Genomic DNA, 25,841 nt, shown 5'->3' with positions numbered 1-25,841 from the left:
ACACAAAAAGTAGCACATATGAGTTTATCTTGTTGGGCAGACTGAATGGACCGTGTAGGTCTTTTTCTGCCGTCATCTACTATGTTACTATGTTAAACACTGGAGCCGTGCATAACTCTTTTAATTTCATTGTGAAAACTGGAAGAAGTCGCACATATTAGTCCTGGCTTCTCCTGTGAGGATTTGATTTAGAGGGACTTTTAGTAAGGTGTGCTAGTGTTTTTAGCTTGCACTAAAATTCAGCTGGCGCTAAACGCTGAGACGCCCATTATGTGTCTCAACGTATAGTGCCACTGTAACATATGACAGGTGTATTAAGCTGAATTTCTCTGAAAACACTGACCCTATTTTAGTGACTCGCACCTCTATCTTCAATGTTTATAATTCTGTAGAAAGAACAGCTTAGTCCAGATGGCAGGTAGAGCCTTTAGGTTAAATAAAGGTTCAGCTTTTTCCTGTTTGGTTTGAACCTGGTCACTGATCAGGATTTGTTTGTCTTTCTCTGACTACCCTCAGTGATTGACTATTAGTGGTTGGTGAGCCACCCCTCAGTGGGTATTTCCCAATTCAGGAAATCAATGGATACTGTATTCTTTCCTCTCGGGAAATAAATTTCTTTTGCCTCTCCAGTTAAAGCTGCACAGGGCTCTTTCTCACATACTGCTACTGTACAATATAATTAAAAAAATACTGCTCATATAAGATAACTTGAAAGCACCTGTTGCTTTTGTTTTTATTTCACATCACCCTCAGTTTATTCCTTGCAGGTGATAATGAGGCTCATTTTCAAAGCACTTAGCCTCCCAAAGTTCCATAGAAACCTATGGAACTTAGCCTCCCAAAGTGCTTTGAAAATATGCCTCTTTATCTTCTTTCAACCAGAATTGCAGAGAACATGAGTCAAGTGGCATTAGAACTGCAACAATTCTTTCTTCAGAGTTCACTATTCTTTTAGAAGCAATTATAGTTATGTTCCCCCTTACTCTTAAAATGTATTTTTAATATTTATTGAAAAGAAGTGTGTTGTATAATGTAAAATTTTCATTTTACAACATATGATAATATAACTGTGATAAGATTCTGATGTTATGATTCCTACCATTACGATTGTCATGTTCTGATTCAGTCAAGAATAAATAACATCTACCGTACAGTTGGTAGACTCTAGCATTGGCAAGCTAGAGTCTGTTTTTCTGCTACATTATGAGTATGAACCACAAGTAAATTGAGCCATTTGTCACTATCCCTATGCAGTAAACATTAAAAAGGGGAAATTCCAGTGATCTACCACTTTCCAGTATGCACACATATGTTTCCATGATTTTCAGTACCCCTTCCTTTGCCCCCCCCCCCACCAAAAAAAGTGTACCTATACAAGGTGAAACCAATGTAATTAAACTAGTCGTACTGACAATACCCAGAGTTGCATGCACCCACTGGCTTACTATGGTTCACATCTTTAAATTTTATAGATAATAATAATTAAGAGGCGAAGCGCACTGATTCTAATTAGTGTAACAGCAGAGCTCCCATTACCTCTACTTTCTATTAATATCTTATCTCCTCTGCTAGCCAAAGGAGTACAATATGGGTTTTCAACTGAAAGGCATGTAAATTATAATAATATGTGCAGTGTTGATATTGTTTGGTACATAATTCATCAGACAGTAATAGTTATGAATGTATGTGCTGTCATCTGCTGCCATCAGATCCAGCACCAGCGCAGAGGCAGCTTAGGAAGGAGTGCGAATAGATGCCATCTTATGTCTTCAACTTTGAAAGTATTTGCTATTTCTGGCCTAATACCAACCCAAGTTGTATTTTGACTACCTTCTCCACTGTTTCTCAATACATTGAGAAGAATGCTATATGAAGCCTTCCCATTGTCACTACTATGTAGATCATAACTATTCATTGTAATCTATAGAGATTCAAAGGAACTTTCTTCACAAAATTCCTTTTGCTGCTCAGCAAGTTAGTTGTATCCAAGGGTTAACTTACCTTGACATCACGGTTCATAACCCCTCCCCTCTTTTGGGACACTTTATCATAGCCAATGATGAATCACCTGTACACTAACTTGTCAGGTTCCCTTTTCTCATCTTTGAGGGAATTAGGACAAGGAGGTATGCCTGAGATTCTGGTATGATTTTCTCCATATCAGCATGTTAATGTACTCAGATTCTATCACCAGTATTTCTATGGACCTTAGCACCTTTTTCAGTATCATTCCCTCAACTCATTTAATTCTCCTATCACCACTGATATTCATATCATTCTTTCCCCTCTACACAGAATTGGGTAGCCCAGCATTGAGTGTCACATGTATGATTAGCTCCCAGTTGGTGAGCGGTTTTATGTGTGTACCTGACACAAAGATCTCCTAGCTCTCTGAGAATGGGTCCAGTCTCTAGAGTACTTGGAGGAGCTGAGGGAAATGGAGGGGTACATAGAGGAGACCTACAGAGACGTTGTAGAGAAGTACCATCTCCAGTCTGGCAGCCCCTGTGCTGCTTGGAGGAGGGAGGTCTCCTAGAAGGAAGCATCATGCTGGTGAAGTAGGAAGTACTCCTGTAGCCAGGACCTGCACATCAAGGGATGCACTCTCCTCTTGCTCCGAGGATATGGCTCCAAGAACTTCTACGCAGGTGGGAAGGGTTAGGACAGCTGCCTGCACATCAGGGGATGCACTATCCTCTTGCACTGAGGATATGGCTCCAAGAACCTCTACCCAGGTAGGAAGGGTTTGGACAGCTGCTGTAGTTGGTGATTCGATCATTAGGCATGTAGCTAGCTGGCTGTCTGGTGGACATGAGGATCATCTGGTCACTTGACCTGCCTAGTGCGAAGATGGCAGACCTCACACATCACCTAGAGAAGATCTTAGATAGTGGTGGGGAAGAGCCAGCTGTCATGGTACATGTGGGTACCAATGACATAGGAGAATGTGGGAGGGAGGTTCTGGAAGTCAAATATAGGCTTTAAGGTAGAAAACTGAAGTCCACGGTAGCATTTTCAGAAATGCTCCCCATTCCAAGTGCAAGACCCAAAAAGCAGGCAGAGCTCCAAAGTCTCAATGCGTGGTTGAGAAAATGGTGCAGGGGTAAGGGATTTAGATTTGTTAGGAACCAGGCAACATTCTGGGAAAGGGGGAGACTGTTCCAAAATGATGGGCTCCACCAAAATCGGGATGGAACCAGGCTGCTGGTGCTAACTTCAAAGAATGGAAAAAGGGCCTGTAAGGAGACTATCCACCTTATAATTGAAAGAGAAAAACGCCTAGATTTTGACCCAAATTGGGAGACAGACGTTTATCTCACAAAAACGAATAAATCGGTATAATGGAAAGCCGATTTTGGACATTTTCAACTGCACTTCATCGTGGAAGCGTATAAAGTTGACGGGGGCGTGTCGGAGGCGTGGCGAAGGTGGAACTGGGGCGTGGTTATCGGCCGAGGAGAGATGGGCGCCTTTCGCCGATAATGGAAAAAAGTATACGTTTGTAGCTAGAATTTAGGGCACTTTTCCTGGACCCTGTTTTTTCACGAATAAGGCCCCAAAAAGTGCCCTAAATGACCAGATTACCACCAGAGGGAATCGGGGATGACCTCCCCTGACTCCCCCAGTGGTCACTAACCCCCTCCCACCACAAAACATGATGTTTCACAACTTTTTATTTTCACCCTCAAATGTCATACCCACCTCCCTGGCAGCAGTATGCAGGTCCCTGGAGCAGTTGTTAGGGGGTGCAGTGGACTTCAGGCAGGTGGACCCAGGCCCATCCCCCCCTACCTGTTACAATTGTGCTGCTTAATGCTTAGTCGTCCAACCCCCCCAAACCCACTGTACCCACATGTAGGTGCCCCCCTTCACCCCTTAGGGCTATAGTAATGGTGTAGACTTGTGGGCAGTGGGTTTTGAGGGGGATTTGGGGGGCTCAACACACAAGGGAAGGGTGCTATGCACCTGGGAGCTCTTTTACCTTTTTTTTTGTTTTTGTAAAAGTGCCCCCTAGGGTGCCCGGTTGGTGTCCTGGCATGTGAGGGGGACCAGTGCACTACGAATCCTGGCCCCTCCCACGAACAAATGCCTTGGATTTATTCATTTTTGAGCTGGGCGCTTTCATTTTCCATTATCACTGAAAAACAAAAACGCCCAGCTCACAAATTGTCGAATAAAACATGGACGTCTATTTTTTTCGAAAATACGATTCGGTCCGCCCCTTCACGGACCCGTTCTCGGAGATAAACGCCCATGGAGATAGACGTTTTCGTTCAATTATGCCCCTCCACACGTGACACACTCTACGACTGGTGTGTGGTGCTGGAGGTGGGATAGCAATATACCCTATAAAGATATGTTGCCCCTGTACTGTACTGTACTGATGAGTTAGACCCTGTGTCCTTGTCAGGAGCACATCTCCCAGAAAATATATAATTATACTTCCCCCCTTCTGAGTTTGTAAGTACTGAGAACTATTCCTTTGCAGCTGTAACTCTTTCTTTCTTTCTGTTCTTGTATTGCTTAGGGACTTTTGCTTAGTGATCTCTCCATAGTTTGTATGATTATTTCTTATACAGAACTGAGAATGGTATTTCCTGCTTAGCTACCTAATAAAAAATATTTCTTCTATTCTTTGCCGGATTCTTTTCCTTTCCTGAGAATACTATATACTCCACGCAGCTCATACAGACCCAAATGAAGAAAATAAGAAGCAAAATAAGTACTGGCAAGTCAGATGCAAAGCATTAATGAAGAAGGCTAAAAGAGAATATGAAGAGAAACTTGCTGATCTGCTGTTAGTAATATCTAACCTGTCGTTAAAATCATCCATACTACCTGAAGACTGAACAATGTGACGCCAATTTTTAAAATAGGAGTCCAGGGGTGATCTGGGAAATTTTAGACTGGTATGCCTGACGTTGGTGCTGGGCAAAATAGTGGAAGCTATTATAAAGAATAAAATTACAGAACACATAGACAAACGTGGTTTAATTGGACAGTCAGCATAGATTCAGCCAAGGGAAGTCTTGCTTCACCATATAGTAACACAGTAGATGACGGCAGAGAAAGGCCTGCACGGTCCATCCAGTCTGCCCAACAAGATAACTCATATGCGCTACTTTTTGTGTATACATGACCTTGATTAGTATCTTTGGCCAAAACAGTGAAGATGACTAATAAAAATGAAAAAAAATAAGACGACACTTCAAATATGAAAACTAAAAATCTTTATTGACCGTAAAATTAATATGTAGACCTCCTCTTGCCTCTTCAAGGAACTTGTAGTGGTAAAAATAGCTCAAAGCAATTTAGACTGGCGCTGCTGAAGTTGGCATCTCGCATCTATGAGACTGGGAATCCAAATGGCAGATGAAATTTAATGTGGACAAATGCAAGGTGATACACATTGGAAAGAATAATCTGAATCATAGTTACCTGATACTAGGGTCCACCTTGGGGGTCAGAACTCAAGAAAAATATCTAGGTGTCATTGTTAATAATAAGCTGAAATATTTTGCTCAGTGTGTGGCGGCAGCCAAAAAAGCAAATAGGATGCTAGGAATTATTAGGAAAGTGATGGTGAATAAGACCGAAAATACCATAATACCTCTGTATCGCACCTTCTTACCTGTGTTATAATGTAATCTTTTGATATATTCCATTTCCTTTGTAAATCACACTGAGCTCTTTTTGAGTATGTTTGTAATTAATAAGAAATAAAGTAAAGTAAAAAGTCAAGCCAAGTCAAGTCCCCAAGAAGCTTAACTCCTGGTCCAGTAATTGCTGTGTACCAGTAACTCTCCATAGTTAATAAAGTTACAGGGAAACATTCAGTGGTGTTGAGTCCCTTCCCTCCTCTCCCACCACCACCTCCACCTAGAAGGCTGCAGACCGGGGCTACGAACAGCAAGTTATGTTATGTTATACATAGCTTCTTTTCCGCAAACCTATCCAGTTCTATGCAGATAACAATAATCAAGAAGCTGGACCATAAAACATCCAGGGACAGAATTGCAAGTACCGAGTTATCTAGATCTCTTGGACATAAGTAAATGTAGGAGAGAATGAAAGGATGAATGTGACATACAAATAAGAATGTGGCATATATATGAAAGTGTATGGATGAGTATTTGTTATAATAGAGGACATAGATAGACAGCTTCAGTTGGTTAATGGTAAAAGTTATTGTATATTATTTGTTAAGTTTGTCCTTTAATTTGGATTGGGAGAACTGAAGATTGCTCACAGTTGTTTACACTTACACATGGGAGATTTTCAATGCTAGCGAAACTTATCCACCCTCTAGGAATAGACTTTGACCTCAGGGTAGCATGCCGCTTGGGTGAGTCTTCATTCTTAGAATTTCTCCTTTTCATACAAAAATGTTTTTTGTTTTTTTTTATTGATTGTAGGTGAAGCTTTCTAACTATGAACTCTTAGATATTTCTATGCAGCCCTGGTTTATATTATTGCACTGTTTCAGGCTGCACAGTGCTCAAACCTCTCAGACTTTGCACTGATTAGCTTCCCAAGTGGTGCCATGTTTAAATTCAGAAGCTTTGAAGAAAACCCTGGGGAAACTGGACTGTGGTGTCTTTGAAGAAAATACTGCATAGGCTGTAAAGATAAGCATCTCAAAGACTGTACTACTGTAGTCAAAGAATCTACACTACTATACTCGCAGGTTGTACACTGCTACATCCATAGACTCTGCACTAAACTCTCCACTTCTATGATCACAGTCTCTGATCTGCCACAATTACAGATTCTGCACTTAGGGCAAGATGCACTAAATGAGCCTTTAACGAACAAGTAGATTACTCTGGCATGCACTAAAGCCCAATTTCCGACAACGGTAGCAGCGAACGAAAACGGAATGCAGATGAGCAAATTGTGTTGAAACCCTATTGAAATGAGATGCACTAAGGCTTTCCGCTTGCCCTAACGCTGGAAAACTCTGGGAAAACTAACAAGAGGTCTGTACCTCTCGTTGGAGCTGTGCAGGCCTCGAAAACTGAAATGTCAAAAAAAAAATCAGGAGGGGGCAAAAACACTCGTCAGGAGCGTCCTTTATTGACGGTCCCACACAGCAGTGAGAGGGCCCGGAATCGGAGGGGGGGAGCGACAGCAACAACCTCAGGGGGGCCGGGGCCACGGGGCGGAGGATGGCGGGAGCTGTCATTTCAAGGAAGGAAGGGAGGGGGGCCGGGGCTGCCTAAAGTTATGATTTCAATGCAGGGGGGAGCGGGGAGCAGCGGCGACCTCGGGCTGGGGGGGGCAAGGCCAACAATAAAGGACGTCCATAAAGGACGTGTTTGTTTTTTTTTCTGATGTCCTTGGAATGCGCAGCGCAGCCAGCATAACGCTTGACTGCTCTGCGCATGCTCTACCAGCCGATTATCCGACGGTTTTACGAAGGGTTAGAGAATGCAAGTGAGCTGCAACAAGCAGCTCATTTGCATTCCCTTTCCTTCATGCATAGCTGTTCCCTACCGATTCGCTATGCAATTCGGTACGGAACGGCTCTAACGAGGACTTTTGTGCATCCCCCCCTTAGTCATACACTCTGCACCACTATATTCATTGCCTCTCCATTTCTATGATCAGTCTCTGATCTGCTATAAGCACAGAATTCTTCACTGCCATATTCACAGGTCTCATTCTGCTGTAAGTTCAAGCTCTGCAGGTCTGTGGTCACAAACGCATCGGAGCTGTTGTCACATACTGTGAAGCTATTCTCTCAGGTTTTGCAGTGCTTTTGCCACAGAAACTGCAGTCTTATTCTCACAGGCTCTACAAGTTTACCGTCAGAGGTTCTGCAATACTATTGTCACAACCTCTGAGTGCTGCTTCAGGAGACTGTGTGCTACTGCCTTAACAGACTTTGAGCACAACTGCCTTCACAAACTGTGTGCTACTGCTGTCATGGACTCAGCAGTGCTATCGGATCAAATTTGGTACTGTTATCTTAGGATAGGTAGTACTTATTGCTTCAGGCTCTGATACTCTTTCTTAGGAAATCAGCTGCACTTCAATTGCTAGAATATGCTGTGCTTCTTTTCATGGGCTCAGTGGCGCTTTATACGTGGATTCAGCTACATTATTTTTTTCAGTAAACCACTGCAGTGGTTCGTTGTCACACGCAGTTTGTTCTGTTTCCAGTGTGGTCTTAGCTAACCTCCCTGGCCCTTTCTTCAGAGCAGCAACTGCATAATGTTTTGTTTTCTCACCATGGTATATCAACTTCAGGCTTTCCTTACCTGCATAAAATCAGCCAAGATAACTATCAGAGGTAGTTTGGTTTATGCTTTTGAGCTTCATTTCGGTGTGCATTTCCTGAATCACCTAGAGTAGCCCTTCCAGATGCAGATGAGCTAATTCTTCAGTACCGCCATTACCTACAGTAGTCATACTGGTCTGTGATTTGCCCTGTAGTCTCGCATTAGTTCCTCCTTCTGAACCAGCCGCACTTAAGCTAAAGCAATCAACTGGTTTCTTCCTCATCAATGGGATAGCTTCGATCTTAGATACTCTAGGAAGCTTACCTTCTTAGTAGCAGTGGAGTTCCTTCCTCTTAGATCAGGTTAAAAAAAAAAATCCTAGGAAGGCAGTTTTTATTAGTCTCATAAATCTGCTTTGTTTACTTTTGCCAATTTGGCCACACTCCTTGCTAACGCAACCAATGGTGTTGGTTTCCACAGTCATCTGTGTTTACCCTCACTAATTTGCAATGTTGGCCTACCTATACAAATAGCTTTAAAGCCATGATCTCATCACTTCTCTCAGATTAATTGGTCATTACACTTTCAATCCCAAGGGATTATTATAATTTTACTAGCATCAAGGCTGCACCTTTTGGTATTGTCTGACCTTCAGCATTTACATGCTTCTTTTTGTTGCTAATTTGTTTCTAGGTGACACTTTCTCAAAGGAATCTCTGCCTCTTATTGCCATTCAGCTTCTTTTGTGCTGTTCATCTCTATATTCGGAGCTTTAGCCTCATGCTGCTAGATAATTCCCTTTCTCTTCCTGCTGCTAAACTACGTGGCTCCTCCTTGCAACTATTCTTCATTCTAGGCCCTGCACTATACATCTCTGTGCAATGTCATTAGATCTCCCTGCAGTCTTTTAGAGATTATTTAAAAAGTCACACAAGTGATTCCTGCACTGCAAACAAAAGGAAGCCAATTCTGTTACTATGGTCTTCCTCTCAATTGCTGTGCAGAAATTGCTACCACAGCTTTGTAAAAGGTGGCCTTAGTTTCTTATATGTTTTATTTATTTATTTTTTGTTACATTTGTACCCCACGCTTTCCCACTTATGGCAGGCTCAATGCGGTTTACATGGGGCAATGGAGGGTTAAGTGACTTGCCCAGAATCACAAGGAGCTGCCTGTGCCTGAAGTGGGACTCGAACTCAGTTGCTCAGGACCAAAGTCCACCACCCTAACCACTAGGCCACTCCTCCACTATTTCCTTATTAAATTGGGAGCCTTACCTTACTAAGGTCTTATTCAGTTTCCAGTCTTTCAATGTCTGTTGTGTCCAAGTCTTTTACTGCTTCAGCTTTCTAGTCCTCTCAGTTATGTTTCATATTGATATTCTGTTGCCTTTTCAGCAGATTTCCTATCTGTCTAAAGTGGTAGGTATGGCTTCCCATCCTAGTTGTGAACTGCTTTTCTACATCCTACAAGTTCTGGACGTATCTGCTATTGATGCAAAGGAAGGTAAAATTAGGTCTTACCTGCAAATTTTCTCTCCTTTAGTCACAACAGATCAGTCCAGAAGCCTACCCTCATCTGGCTCTTTGATGCTCATTTCATTACAGATTCCTTTGTTCTTCAATCAAATCCATCTTTGGGATCATTACCACACTAATTTAGCCTTCACTTCCCCTTCTGTAGGGACTTGTTCAATGGCATTTACTATCCGCTGTTTCAACTATTTACCTGGCTATTATTTGCTTATTATCACTCTACGTCACTGACTGAGGGGGCCTTTTACTAAGCTGCAGTAGCATTTTTAGCTCACAGTAGAAATCAGCTGGCAGTAACTGCTGAGACGCACATAGGAATATAATAGGCGTCTTGGTGTTTACCGGCAGCTGATTTCTTACTGCGAGCTGCCATGGCTTAGTAAAAGACCCCCTGAGTGCTACATCACGGGATTGGTTATTTCCACTCTTACATGGTTGGCTCAATAGTTCAACTGTGCCACCACAGTCTTGGGCAGATGTTGATATTGTTCATGTGATCCTGATATATGTTCTTTCTACATGAGCTCCATTGCTTTCTCAGTCAAACCTACTGAGAGTTCCATGGCTGTATGATACCCTTGATGAACAGATTGCAAAGAACTACTTTTTTTTCTCTGTCTTCAACCCACAAAGTTCTGGACTGATCTGTTGTGACAAAAGAAAGAAAACAATTTTACCTTTTGCTAAAAAAAAACAAAAAACAAATTTGTATATATAATTCTGGATATATAATCCACTATGCGTATTTTACAACAGACTGTCTCAACTATCAGCTACCTATAGCAGAAGTGATGAATGTGGCAAACTGGATAAATCTCTATTTATTTCTTTGTAAATAGCTTGCACTATTTTTAGAACAAGGCTTTATGAAGTACTTACATCCTCAGACTGTAGGCCAGCATTTAAGTGAAGTAAACTTTGATAAGGAAAAAATCATGACTTAACTGATCATTTTCTTTCCTTTAGTCCTACCATACCAGTCCAGACTTGTCCAACTACCACCAGAAGGAGACAGAGAAAAATAGTTCCAAGTAATTCACACCTTAAGGGTTACTGTGCAGCCTGGCAGGTTCAGTTATTTTGCACAGCCAAGCAATGGTGCTTCTGATATGTAAACATGAAACTTTAACAGCCTAGCAGGCCAGTCAAACCCCAGCTACAGCACATTGTGTTAACCATACTCACACTAGAGACAGAGATCCTAGAAGGAACAGATGGGTCCTACGTGGAACCAGAGAGTGTGCAGTATGCTCAATGGACTAAAAGATATCGTACAGAGCCTGGAGTTGTGCTCCTAGCTGAAACAGGAACTGTAGCTGAAACTCAACTGCTGTACAGATATTTCACTGAGGCAGGAGCTATGAGTTGAGCAGCTACAGGAAGCATGTCATGAAGTCAGTTCATACACAGATATGTCATTGCATCAGGAGGTACCTAAGGGAACAGCAGAAACAACCTCTGCTAGGCTAGATGGCAGCAACCAGAATGGCCAACACTTAACCTCTAGAATCAGAGCTGGACTCAACATTCAGTGACAGAGTCTTGCTCAACAACCAGCTGAGCTTCATATCTAGAGAGGAAACTGAGGTGAACCTCCAGCGATGAAGCTGTGTTCAACATTCAAAGATGAAACTGCGATCAGGACCTCTAGTGGCAACCTCGTAAGACTGATAGAAGAGGTCATGGCAGCTATTTTAAGAGTAGAGCTGACATGGGGATCACTCCTGACCTGAATGTATCACTAGAACACCAGTGTAAGGTACTCTTGGGGGGGGGGGGGGGGGCTACTCTTTCCATTCTTGTTTTGTGATTGCAAGTAATGTTATGATTATGCATAGTAGTTTATATGGTAAATACAGTGCTCCAAATAAATGCTTTTGATATAAAAGTTTAGCAGAAATTTAAGTCTGTAAATTTGGGATGATAAGCTCCTTAGGAATTAGACTCTCTATGGAGATGTGACATCAGCTGTCACTCCAAATGTGGTGCAAAGTTAGCCACTGTAAAAGCACTGTGGCTTTTAGTTTTCATTTGCTGAGGTCTATGCTTGCGGAGGTTATTTTGCTTGGAGGTATAATATATTATTTCATTATTTAAATTATTATTTATAGATTTTGGTTTGGATATTATTTGGGTGATTCTAAAGAATTTCCAGGCTCCGTTAAGAATGATGAAGATGCAGCATTTTAAACAGGCTTGTGGCGTGCAGAAGCTAGATTCAAGGACAAAGGAACTTGCAGTAATTGTTTTCAAGCACAAGTACTGGTCATCGTATAGTATTAGTAGGGAAATGATATTATAATGAAATTGTTGCTATATTAGAAAATAATTTGAGAAATACATTGCTCTTGATTGTAATTTTTTTTCAGAGCATACAGTCTTCACTTTCAGCGACATTAATGTGCTTTTTAATTCTGTATTGTGCATCAGGCTGGTATAATGTCCACAGTATAAAATAGGGTAGAGTCCACAGTGTGTACTCTACCCTATTTTAGAGAGAATCTACACCATGCTTATCCTTAATCAGTTTTATAAGTAAATAAAAACAGGAACATCTCAATGCTACTTTGTCTTATTTGTGTAGTTTGGGTAAGTATGAAAAGCTGGTAATCATGATTTTTTTTTTTTACACATTCTCACAAAGTTCCTGTCTCAGAGGATATATAATTACATCTGCGATTCTGCATTGAATTGGGAACCTAAATGTGCCAGACTTGTTGAGAAGTCCTTATTAAAATGGTTCTCTCAGTTGTCAGCCTGTGCTTGCATTTTCTGGGACTGGAGGGTAATAATCTCATGTGGGTTTAACAGAGGGCTGCCAATTGCAAAATCTGACAATCCTCAGTGGGCCTCCTTGGTGAACCATTCACACAACCAATCTTTAGTTTTCGGTTTGGGCTGAAACTAGGCAATAAGTTACAGCTGCAATTTTGGTTTCAGTCAGCCTCTAAAAGAAATTCCTCTTTCCATTTTTCTTTTTGTTTTTTTTACTTTCTATTTTTATTAAAGTTGATAATGAAAATATACAAACAATAAGACACCACAGCATACACAAACACCAAATTGCCCCCCTTTCCATTTTTCTTTTTGAAAATAAGTTTGTTTTGTTTGGGAGTCTTTTGGAATATTCATTTGCTATCACCATCAGCTTTTAGTCAGATGCTATGTGTTCACAAGCAAGCTCTATGTTCTATGAGGGACAGCCCTCAATTTATCCCCAATCTAACTGGATCTGCATGTCCCATAGATGTACAATGGAGGAAAGGTTGGATTACTCATTCCTGATGAGTTATCTAAGCAAACCTTGTTTTGATCACAATGCAGTAGTTCTCTGCATCCACAAAGAAGCAACTATGGAGGCCTTTGCTATCAGCCCTCCACCTGTTCCGCAAAACTTTCAGGTGACAGATCTGCTTCTTCTATTGAGAGGCTGCAGATTGCAGAGCCACATGAACTGCTCTGCTCCCTCCGAACTCATTATTTTTATACCTACTCACCAAGATTTTCAGCTGGCTATATTTTTGTTTCTGACAGGCTGATCTAATCATCCAGTCTTAGTTCTGCTCTTTCTCACTCCTGCATGAAGTGTTATGTGGTCCTGCTGCTTTTCTAAGGGATGTCAGAAATACAAGTCTGTGAATGCAAGTGCAGGAGTACAGCCATCAGCTATTTTGGCTCAAATAAAACAACACAATGTCCGCTGCTTCAAATGACATTCATATAACTTGTAGTATTATGATGAACAGAAAAAAAAGCCTCAAAGAGCTCACAGATCTTAATGGAACTGTACGAGCTAGAACGGATCACAAGATCCTGCCTTCATCATCGGCCAAAAAAAATCTTTAAATATATAAATTTCCTGTTCCTGTAGCTAGTCTCAACTCTACTACTAAATCGAGTGACTGGTTCTTTAAGAAAATCTGATAGTTTGTGAGCACTATCACTTATCTTTTACAATGGTGCTCCTGGACCACGTTGCCCAAGCCAATTACTCTCTCTGGGCTCATGTGCCGAGCCGACGATGGCCAGCGTTTCGCAAGGCTGCTTCAGGGTCTCGGTATCACATAGGAGAAAGAACAGCTTCTGGACCAGAAGCACGTTGAGAAGCTGAGCTGTTCTTTCTCCTATGTGATACCGAGACCCTGAAGCAGCCTTACGAAACGCTGGCCATCGTTGGCTTGGCACATGTGTTGATTGATAGATAATATAGCATATCTGCACCCGAGGTTTCAATTGTGTTTAGTAGATCAAATAAAACAACTTCATTTCTGAGTGCTAGCTAAAAAACTGCAAAGGTAATTTCATATATTGGTCTAAAGTAGAACATGACAAGTTCTTAGACTCATCAACTAATTATTACAAGATTTCTCGCATTTTGCTCCATTGCTCCATTGCAATGCATATAACAGAAATTTGGAATTATCACATTTCTGCTGGTATCAAATAGGTATTTAACAAAACAGAGCCATTGAGAATCATTCTCTGCAGAAAAAAGTTTGCATAACACAGTAGAGGTAGAAATCATTCTTCTTCTGCTACAAGTTGGCAGAAGGTTGAGTGGAAGTTTTGCGTCCTGGGCCAGCTAGAGGTAGGTCTCGCTCTTCCCACAATGTTACACCATCACAGGCGCAGATCTGTTTAGGGTTCTGGAAGAGGCCAGCAGAACGGGCAATGATCCCACAAGCCAATCTGAAAGAAAGATCCATAGCATGAGTCAAGAGGGCACTAGTAACGCCTCTTGAGAAGAGGGTGTAGAGGAAACAGTGAGGGAGACAGCCCTTCAGGACCTATAGATAAGGCCTCCTCTTGGCTAGAAACAGAGGCTGACCAATCAGAGGAAAGTCAGCCTGGATCCATAAACAAAAGAGCAGCTGGTATAGCAGGTTTTCTGATGCCTGGTTGGTTTTCCCTCTCTAGCCTTAGCTAACCAAACTATGTTAATCATATCCTAAATTATAGGCTCTGCTGTTTTTTGTTGTCCATCTTAACCCTACGCAGAGCTGCTGTCACTTTCAATAAGCTGGGAAACTCAGATAAGAATTGCATCAATTCACATAAATCATGACAACAAAGAGATGAAGAGCAGCTGGAGGCAGTCCAAAGAAACGATAGCAATATAGCACAGGATCTGAACAAAGGGTATAAAATGAAGTTTAGGACTTAAATATACAAAAATTAAAGGAGAGATAGGGAGATAGATTTGAGTTATGAGTTTCTCTAAAGTAGAAATCAGGAAACTTTTTTCAGAGGAAAGATAGCTCTTGGACAATGGTTCTCAAACTGTGAGGTAACAGCCCAAGTGGAGTCACATCATCAATAGATGTGGTCATAGAAACAGAGCTGCTTCCCCTCTCTCTCAACCTCCACTGTGAGCTATGCCCATTAGTGGCAGTTAGCATGGCGCCTGTGAATCACTAAGGACTAGATTCAGTAAATTGCGCCCAATTTGGGTTGCCGATAAAAATGCATGCTGAGCGCTACTCTATAAACGGCACTCGGAACTGGGCACCGTTTATAGAATACAGCTAGCACCGCAAACTGCGCCCAAATTTGGGTGCAAGGATTTACACCAACTGAAATCCGGTGTAAATCCTCGCACGTACATTAGGTGCATCTTTAGGAAATGCCCCTGGGCTGCCCTCGGAGTCATCTTCGACCCCTCCCTCTCCTTCTCTGCGCATATCCAGCAGATAGCCAAGACCTGTCGCTTCTTCCTCTATAACATTAGCAAAATTCGCCCCTTCCTCTCCGAGCACACCACCCGAACTCTCATCCACTCTCTCATTACCTCTCGCCTTGACTACTGCAACCTACTCCTCACCAGCCTCCCACTTAGCCATCTATCCCCCCTTCAGTCCATTCAGAACTCTGCCGCACGTCTTATCTTCCGCCTTAACCGATATACTCATATCACCCCTCTGCTCAAGTCACTTCACTGGCTTCCGATCAGATACCGCATACAGTTCAAGCTTCTCCTACTCACCTACAAATGCACTCGATCTGCAGCCCCTCCTTACCTCTCTACCCTCATCTCCCCTTACGTCCCTACCTGTAACCTCCGCTCTCAAGACAAATCCCTCCTTTCAGTACCCTTCTCCACCACCGCCAACTCTAGGCTTCGCCCTTTCTATCTCGCCTCACCCCATGCTTGGAACAAACTCCCTGAGCCCATACGCCGGGCCCCCTCCCTACCCATCTTCAAATCATTGCTCAAAGCCCACCTCTTCAATGTCGCCTTCGGCACCTAATCACTACATCTCTTCTCAGGAAATCTCATCTACCCCAACTTGACATTTCATCCTTTAGATTGAAAGCTCTTCTGAGCAGGGACCGTCCTTATTCGTTAATTTGTACAGCGCTGCGTAACCCTAGTAGCGCTCTAGAAATGTTAAGTAGTAGTAGTAGTACCAAATCAATCCTATAAGGAGACCAAACGAAGGCAGAAGACAGTGGGAATGACCAAGCTAATCAACCAGGATGACAACAGCAAGTCCTTTATTGAAGCTGTGGATAGATGACATAGAGGCATATTTTCAAAGCACTTTGGGAGGCTAAGTGCTTTGAAAATGAGCCTGATAAGTACATAAGTAATGCCATACTGGGAAAAGACCAAGGGTCCATGGAGCCCAGCATCCTGTCCACGACAGTGGCCAATCCAGGCCAAGGGCACCTGGCAAGCTTCCCAAATGTACACACATTCTATACATGTTATTCCTGGAATTGTGGATTTTTCCCAAATCCATTTCGTAGCGGTTTATGGACTTGTCCTTTAGGAAACCGTCCAACCCCTTTTTAAACTCTGCTAAGCTAACCGCCTTCACCACTTTCTCCGGCAATGAATTCCAGAGTTTAATTATACGTTGGGTGAAGAAGAATTTTCTCCGATTTGTTTTAAATTTACTACACTGTAGTTTCATCGCATGCCCTCTAGTCCTAGTATTTTTGGAAAGCGTGAACAGACGCTTCAGATCCACCTGTTCCACTCCACTCATTATTTTACATACCTCTATCATGTCTCCCCTCAGCCGTCTCTTCTCCAAGCTGAATAGCCCTAGCCTCCTTAATCTTTCTTCATAGGGAAGTCGTCCCATCCCCGCTATCATTTTAGTCGCCCTTCGCTGCACCTTTTCCAATTCTACTATATTTTTCTTGAGATGCGGCGACCAGAATTGAACACAATACTCAAGGTGCGGTCGCACCATGGAGCGATACAACGGCATTATAACATCCTCACACCTGTTTTCCATACCTTTCCTAATAATACCCAACGTTCTATTCGCTTTCCTAGTCGCAGCAGCACACTAAGCAGAAGGTTTCAGCGTATTATATACGACGACACCCAGATCCCTTTCTTGGTCCGTAACTCCTAACGTGGAACCTTGCATGACGTAGCTATAATTCGGGTTCTTTTTTCCCACATGCATCACCTTGCACTTGCTCACATTAAATGTCATCTGCCATTTAGCCGCCCAGTCTCCCAGTCTCGTAAGGTCCTCTTGTAATTTTTCACAATCCTGTCGCGATTTAACAACTTTGAATAACTTTGTGTCATCAGCAAATTTAATTACCTCGCTAGTTACTCCCATCTCTAAATCATTTATATATTAAAAAGCAATTGTCAATATGGTAGACCCAATAAAAAAGGAAACGCTATTTGCTGGGTTACATCTATCAAATCAATAAGTGACTATAAAAATAATGAATATGGTAAATCACATGTGACTAAGGGAAGCTCACCAAGTTTGCAAATAAGCGCACAATGTTACTGATGGCGCTCATCTGACAGTATATACCAAGACAATCAGTGAAAAGAGAGTGATGAGAAAGGAAGACAAACAATCAGAAAAAAGTTACAGTGCAGACCACGGAGAGCGACATAGAATCCCTTATCATGTATATGTAAAAAAAAAGAACGCTAATATACAGGAAGGCATAAGGAACTAAAGCGCTAAAATATACTGAACTGAGCGAATATTTTGAGTAAAGTACAACAAGATAACCCCAGAAAGGTGACTATAAGAGTTTATATAAGTTACATATTTGCAGTCGTACAACAGAATAACATAAACGAGGGTGAGTATAAAAGAAATATGTAAAGACAAAATGTGCAAACAAAAAGAACAGCAACTACTAACTAAAAAAATGTGGAGGTCTCATAAATAAAAAAAAACTGCAGATCACAATATAAAATAACAAGAAGGTTATATACTTACAAAAACGTTCTAAAACCGCTAGATAGCTGTGGCAATCATGAGTATCAAAGAACACTATGAATAGCGTAGCACTTATCTAAACAGGAGAAAGAAACGCCAAACAGCCAACTTCAATACAGAACCATATATCATGTTGTTTTGTTATGTTATGTTGGGTTTTCTAGTACACCTCTACCTGAGCAGTTCAGGGTGGATTACAATAAAAATAACCAGATCAGAAAATCTGGTAGCGACAATACTACAAAATATGGAAACCCACTTCTCCTCTTCCTCCACTCTCTATCTCAGTTGATAACACCCTCATCCTCCCCGTCCCATCTGCCCGCAACCTCGGAGTCATCTTCGACTCCTCCCTCTCCTTCTCTGCGCATATCCAACAGACTGCCAAGACCTGTCGCTTCTTCCTCTTCAACATCAGCAAAATTCGCCCTTTCCTCTCTGAGCACACCACCAGAACTCTCGTCCACGCTCTCATTACCTCTTGCCTTGATTACTGCAACTTACTCCTCACCGGCCTCCCACTCAGCCATCTATCCCCCCTTCAATCCCTGCCGCACGTCTTATATTCCGCCAGAACCGATATACTCATATCACCCCTCTCCTCAAATCACTTCATTGGCTTCCGATCAGATATCGCATACAATTCAAGCTCCTCCTCCTTACCTACAAATGCACTCAGTCTGCGGCTCCTCACTACCTCTCCACCCTCATCTCCCCCTATGTTCCCGCCCGTAACCTCCGCTCACAGGACAAAGCCCTTCTCTCATTACCCTTCTCCACCACTGCCAACTCCAGGCTCCGCTCATTCTGCCTTGCCTCACCCTTTGCCTGGAACAATCTTCCTTTACCCATATGCCATGCCCCCTCCCTACCCATCTTCAAATCTCTGCTTAAAACCCACCTCTTCAATGCTGCCTTCGGCGCCTAACCGCTTGAGAAATATAGAATGCCCAATCTATCCACCCTATCAGATTAACTGTTCACTCGCCCTCTAGATTGTTCTCTTGTCTTTTAGATTGTAAGCTCTTTGAGCAGGGACTGTCTTTCTATGTTTAAATTGTACAGCGCTGCGTAACCCTAGTAGCGCTTTAGAAATGTTAGTTAGTAGTAGTAGTAGTACTAGTCACAATAACATAAATATATTAAATTAGAGGTTATGAGACCAGATTTCTGAAATAAAAAAAAGTTTTCAAGATTTTCCTAAAACATGCATAGTGTTGGAAATACCTTAATAATAAAGAAAGGGCATTTCAACATTCAGCAAATTGACACTGCAATGATAATATAAGATCCTAGACTACCTAATTCATTCTATTACTTATGAACTTTAACGCAATCACCACTCTGTAATTCTTTACCGGAAATGGCAATCACCATCACGGTACAATGTAAGCCACATTGAGCCTGCAAATAGGTGGGAAAATGTGGGATACAAATGCAACAAATCCTATATAATAATTCTCACCTCCAACGTTCTGTCTTGCTGCCTGGGACCGCGGCTCCCTCGGAGTTGGTCTGCTAGGCTCCGTAGATCAGACTGACGTCACTGGCCGCATTATGACGTGATCCCGGGTAAGAAAATAAAACCACAGAGCTGATCCAACCCCATGAACTGGCACAAGCATATCTGACAGACAAAAAAAACAGCAAAAGGCTCGAGACTGCCTGCCGCCCTCCTGAACCTGCTGCACTCACCAACCACCCTCAAAAAACCTCGCAGCTGAACCAACCCCACGAACTGGCACGCACATATTTCACAAACAAAAAAAGTGAAAAGGCTCGAGACTGGCTGCCGCCCTCCCGAACCTGCCGCGCTCAACAACCGCCCTCAAACAACCTCGCAGCTGAACCAACCACACGAACTGCGACGCAAATATTTCACAGAGATAAAAAACCAAAAGGCTCCAGACTGCCACCCTCCCGAACCTGACGCGCTCACCGAACGCACTCACGAATCACCCGTGACACAACAGACAAGGTAAGGGAAAAACAAAAAACACATGAAAGAAAGCAACAAAACGGCAGACTGCATTTGGGTGTCAAATACAGGTCACAGAGCACTGTCTACGTCGGCTCACACCTGAGCAACTGTTAACTCCTGCTGCCATGACACAGGCGCTTGACAGGCAGCTCCGAACTGAAAAGGAAGATGATTTGAATCCTACTCCAAAGCCTCTAACTCTTCTGGGTAAGTGTCCTGCTGGCTATTATCTCCTGATGGGACGATCGCTAAGATTAAATGCGACGAACGGAAGGAGGGGGGACACACTTCTCACGGAAAGGGGGGGGGCCCTGCACATCGGACGGAGGGAGGGGGTCATGGAAAGACACACACACATACTCTGTCACACTCTATCTCTGTGTCATACACACTCTCTCACACTCTATCTCTGTGTCACACACACACACACTCTCTCTCTCTCTCACACACACACAGTCTTTTACTCTCTGTGTCTCACTGTCACACACACTCTCTCTCTCTGTCACACTCTCACACACACATACAATCTGTCTCACTGCCCGCCCCTGTGGTCCTGCAACAGCTTGGACTGTGGATGTAACTGGAAGAAAGCAGGGATGCAGAGCACCCTTACATTGGCACTCTCACAACTCAGTCACACTCTATCTCTGTGTCACACACACACACACACTGTGTCTCTCTGCCACAATCACACTCTCACACACATACACTCTGTCTCACTGCCCGCCCCTGTGGTCCTGCAACGGCTTGGACTGTGGATGTAACTGGAATAAAGCAGAGATGCAGAGCACCCTTACATTGGCACTCACACAGGAGGGGGGGACTTCGAACGGAAAGGGGGGGGCCCTGCACCTCGGACGGAAGGAGGAGGTCATGCAAACACACATACACACATACTCTAGCACACTGTAGCTCTGTGTCACACACAGACACACTCTCTCTCTCTCACACACACAGTCTTTCACTCTCTGTGTCTCACTGTCACACACACACACACACACAGTCTCTCTCTCACACCCACATACACTCTGTCTTACTGCCCACGCCTGTGGTCCTACAAGGGCTTGCTGGAAGGAGGAGGATATGGAGACACACACACATACTCTGTTACACTCTATCTCTGTGTCACACACACGCTCTCTCTCTCACACACAGTCAAGAACAATTGTCTTTATCCCACGCATACAACTAGCACCATCTAACAGTGACCTGCCTTTCACATTACTAAGAAAACAGTTTCCAGTAAAATTGGCTTTTGCCATGACTATAAACAAAGCACAAGGACAAACTTTTGACAAAGTCGGAATTTATCTACCAGAGCCTGGGTTTACACATGGGCAACTATATGTAGCATTCTGAAGAGTTAAAGCATCTGCAGGTGCAATTGTGAAAGTCATTAATGGACCTTAACAAGGACAGCTTTTCAAAACTTGTAACAAAGTTTACACAAAAAACATTGTATATAAAGACATTTTGAAAATGTAAATAAACATTAAACCTGTTTGGTTAACAACAAACCACTTTTTAATCTAACCTTACTAGCGCAAGTTTCATGTTTTACAGAAATGGCCCTTTCACAATCTCTCTCTGTCACACACACACACACTCGCACATTCACTCTCTCTCTCACACAGTCACTCTCACACACACTCTCTCTCTCTCAAACATACACATTACGAGCAAAATCTTCCTGGTGCCAATTTAATTTGTGAAAGAACACACAGAGGAACGCATATCGCACAATGTGAACATGCAAAAAAAAAATTATGGGAAACATGATACTAGGTGAACATGGGTTAATGCACAAACACACAGACAAACCCATTGGGTGAATTACAAATTAACCAAAAAAAACCCAAACAAACAGGACAGTTACTGCACATGGGGAGAGGGTTGTTGCACATGGTGGTACGACATAGCAACACATGATTTACAAATAAAAAAAGAAAAAACAAAAACATGTCACACTCATGGACCATCTTCAACATTATACAAACTTCACAATTATTCCTTCTCATTATAGCACTTTTCTAACAACTGTTTGGTTACAAAAAAAACAACCTTTGAATATAACCTTGCTAGCGCCCCTTTCCTTTCTAACAGAAACGGGCCTTTTTTTACTAGTAATAATAATAATTTCAGCTTAAGAATGTCTGGAAAACATAGTATGAATTGGTTATGCGTGCATATCAAGAAGCAGCATCTCACAATAACAGCACTAGATTAACATAACTGGGTGAATTTTCATAAAGAATTTTGAAGACCATATTATTCAATTTAAATTGTACATGGGATAAGATAGGTAATCAGTGTAACTGCAAATAATAGCTTCAAACAGATGTAAATTTTGATGAACCAAAAAAATTAATCTAACTGCTGTATTTTGCATTACTTCTGATGGTTGATCAGTATCCTGGTAACTCTGATGGCGTGTAAGGCTTTCTTTCCAACCAAAGCTTTTACCACACTCAGAACATGTAAATGGTTTCACTCTATTGTGGATTTTCTTGTGTATTGTGAGGTCTGCCTTCTGCCTAAAGCCTTTTCCACACTCAGGGCATGTATATTGTTTCACTGCAACATGGATTCTCTGGTGGACTGTGAGGCTGTTTTAATTTCTGAACAGATTCTATGGTTCATTGTTAGACCAGTCCACCAGAGAAAATGAAGATACATAGCTGTAGCAGGTGTTCTCCGAGGACAGCAGGCTCAATATTCTTACGTATGGGTCGTCGTCTGTGATGGCCCAGGAGACCGGAAAAACTTCAAAAGCTCAGGAATCTTCCCGAACGTTCCGTCGTGTGGGCCAACTCACTGTGTATGCGCAAGCGGCTTCCCGCCCTCGACGCGAATGTGCAGTCCTCAGTTTAATAAAAAGTTTAATATAAGTGAAAACAACTCCAATGGGGAGGAGGGAGGGTTGTAAGAATATTGAGCCTGCTGTCTTCGGAGAACACCTGCTACAGGTATGTATCTTCATTTTCTCAGAGGACAAGCAGGCTCAATATTCTTACGTGTGAGGTATCCCTAGCCACCAGGCTCACTCAAAACAAAGAACATTGGTCAATTGGGCCTCGCAACGGCGAGGACGTAACAGAGATTGACCTGAAAATAAATTCAACTAGGTGAGAGTGCAGCCTGGAACAAAACAGAAATGGGCCTAGGAGGGTGGAGTTGGATTCTAAACCCCAAACAGATTCTGCAGCATCAACTGCCCAAACCGACTGTCACGTCAGGTATCCTACTGAAGGCAGTAGTGAGATGTGAATGTGTGGACTGATGACTACGTTGCAGCCTTGCAAATCTCTTCAATAGAAGCTGACTTCAAGTGAGCCACTGACGCAGCCATGGCTCTGACATTATGAGACGTGACATGGCCCTCTAGAGCCAGCCCAGCTTGGGCATAAGTGAAGGAAATGAAATCTGCTAGTCAATTGGAGCTGGTGCGTTTTATTTATTTATTTGGTTCACTTGTATCCCATTTTTTCCCAGCTTAGCGGGCTCAATGTGGCTAACAGTTACTAGAAAATTACATAATACAACAGGATAAAATTGTTCCAGAAAAAAAAAGTGACAAATACAAGTTCAGAAGCAGCGGAAAAAGAGAATACAGATGGGAATACAGGAACAACAAAAGGGAAGCAGACAGAAGGGAAAAAGCGGGAAAACAAACAAAACGGAAAAAAAGGGGTTTAAAGGGCATTGTGGACGTCGGGGTAGGCTTTACTAAACAAATAATGGCGACTCCCCTCCTGTTGGGATCAAAAGAAACAAACAACTGGGCAAACTGTCTGTAGGGCTTTGTCCGCTCCACGTAAAAGGCCAATGCTCTCTTACAGTCCAAGGTGTGCAACTTATCCTCACCAGGGCGGGTATGTGGACGGGGAAAAAATGTTGGCAAGACAACTGACTGGTTCAGATGGAACTCTGACACCACCTTCGGCAAAAATTTAGGGTGAGTGGGTATGGAAATCGCTCCTTAAGAAGCTTGTAGCGAAACGTAAATTTTCTGTAGAGCGAGCCCAGCCATAGTGGTCTTCAAAAGCCCAGATAAGTACCGTTGATACTATAGTTGAACACTTATACAGTCCATCGGAAAAAGTATAGTAAACACTATCATTATATACTTGGAGGTTTTTTAAAGACTTTTGAGGAGCTCAAGCGCTATCCACAAGGGAGTATTTCCTTGTAAATAGTGGATATAAGCATTCAATGGTTCATTGTTCAAAGGAGCAAAGACCGTTGAGAGCATCTGAAGTCTTTTTTCCTTCGTAACTGAGAGAGAAACTTGCTCATTTAGATATAGAACTTGAGTTTACTAGCAAGTGCCATACTAAGTTTGAGTGGTGTAATACATAGCAACCTGATTGTCTGTCTGAATTAGAATGATTTGATTGGACAGCCAATCTCTGAAAGCCTTGAGAGCGTTCCAGATCACTCATAATTCCAGGAAGTTGATCTGAAGATCCTTCTCCTGAAAGGACCAACTCCATCTACATGAGCTCCCCACTCCAGGAGGGATGCATCCGTCGTCATCACTTTTTGTGGCTGAGGAATTTGGAATGGACGTCCCAAGGTCATATTGGATCGAATAGTCCACCACTGAAGGGAACTGCAAAAGTCGGTGGAGAGATGGATGACATCCTCTAGATCCCCTGTGGCCCGGCACCACTGGGAAGCTAGAGCCCATTGAGCTGATCTCATATGTAGGCGTGCCATGGGAGTTACATGAACTGTGGAAGCCATGTGTCCTAAGAGTCTCAACATCTGCCGAGCTGTGATCTGCTGGGACGCTCGAGCCAAGGACACTAGGTCCAGGAGATTGTCTGCCCTTGCCTGGGGAAGATAAGCTCGAGACGTCCAGGTGTCCAACAGAGCTCCAATGAACTCTAATTTCTGAACCGGAACAAGGTGGGACTTGGGATAATTGATTACAAACCCTAGTAGCTCCAGCAGTTGAATAGTCATCTGCATGGACCGTAGAGCCCCTGCCTCTGAAGTGTTCTTCACCAGCCAATCGTCGAGATAAGGGAACACATACACTCCCAGTCTGCGTAGTGATGCTGCGACAACTGCCAAGCACTTTGTGAAGCCCCTGGGCGCAGATGCTAGGCCAAAGGGCAGTACACAGTACTGAAAGTGCTGAGTTCCCAACCAAAACCAAACATACTCGTCGCGGGAGGAGTGTGAAAGATTACAAGAGGACCTCGTGAGACTGGAGGATTGGGCGTCCAAATGGCAGATGAAGTTCAACGTTGACAAGTGCAAAGTGATGCACGTGGGAAGGAGGAACCCGAATTATGGCTATGTCATGCAAGGTTCCGCTTTAGGAGTTACGGACCGAGAAAGGGATCTGGGAGTCATCGTGGATAGGACGTTGAAATCTTCCGCTCAATGTGCTGCGGCGGCTAAGAAGGCGAACAGAATGTTGAGTATTATTAGAAAAGGGATGGAAAACAAGCATGAGGATGTTATAATGCCGTTATATTGCTCCATGGTGCGACCGCACCTGGAGTATTGTGTTCAGTTCTGGTCGCCTCATCTCAAAAAAGGTATAAAGGAATTGGAGAAGGTGCAGAGAAGGGCGACGAAAATGATAAAAGGGATGGGACGACTACCTTAAGAGGAGAGGTTAAGAAGGCTAGGACTCTTTAGCCTGGAGAAAAGGCGGCTGAGGGGTGATATGATAGAGGTGTAGAAAATAATGAGTGGGCTAGAGCAGACAGATGTGAAGCGTTTGTTTCAGAGAGCATTTTCCATCTCACAGATAGGCTGCAGAGAATACCTTCTCCTGCTTTAGACTTAGCCTGGCCTCAGAATGACATCCTATAGTATATCTCCTATCAAACTGAGCTCTCTTTTTCATCAAGCACTGCCATTTCCTCCC

The 25,841-nt window shown here is 42.9% G+C and overlaps 1 protein-coding gene across 2 annotated transcripts in view; it reads right to left on the bottom strand.

The window, feature by feature from the left end:
* Positions 1-12,755: 12,755 nt before the first annotated feature.
* The window catches only part of CCS (copper chaperone for superoxide dismutase), a 237,437-nt gene continuing 224,351 nt past the window's right edge, over positions 12,756-25,841 (bottom strand). For both annotated transcript variants that reach the window (XM_030219151.1, XM_030219152.1), the window contains exon 8: positions 12,756-14,449. In XM_030219151.1, the coding sequence (XP_030075011.1) occupies positions 14,296-14,449 (154 nt within the window). In that variant the 3' untranslated portion in view covers positions 12,756-14,295. The remainder of the gene's footprint in view (positions 14,450-25,841) is intronic.

This window comes from Microcaecilia unicolor, chromosome 11 (assembly GCF_901765095.1).
Source record: "Microcaecilia unicolor chromosome 11, aMicUni1.1, whole genome shotgun sequence".
Classification (NCBI taxonomy): domain Eukaryota; kingdom Metazoa; phylum Chordata; class Amphibia; order Gymnophiona; family Siphonopidae; genus Microcaecilia; species Microcaecilia unicolor.
This window is presented reverse-complemented; position numbering and strand designations above follow the sequence as displayed.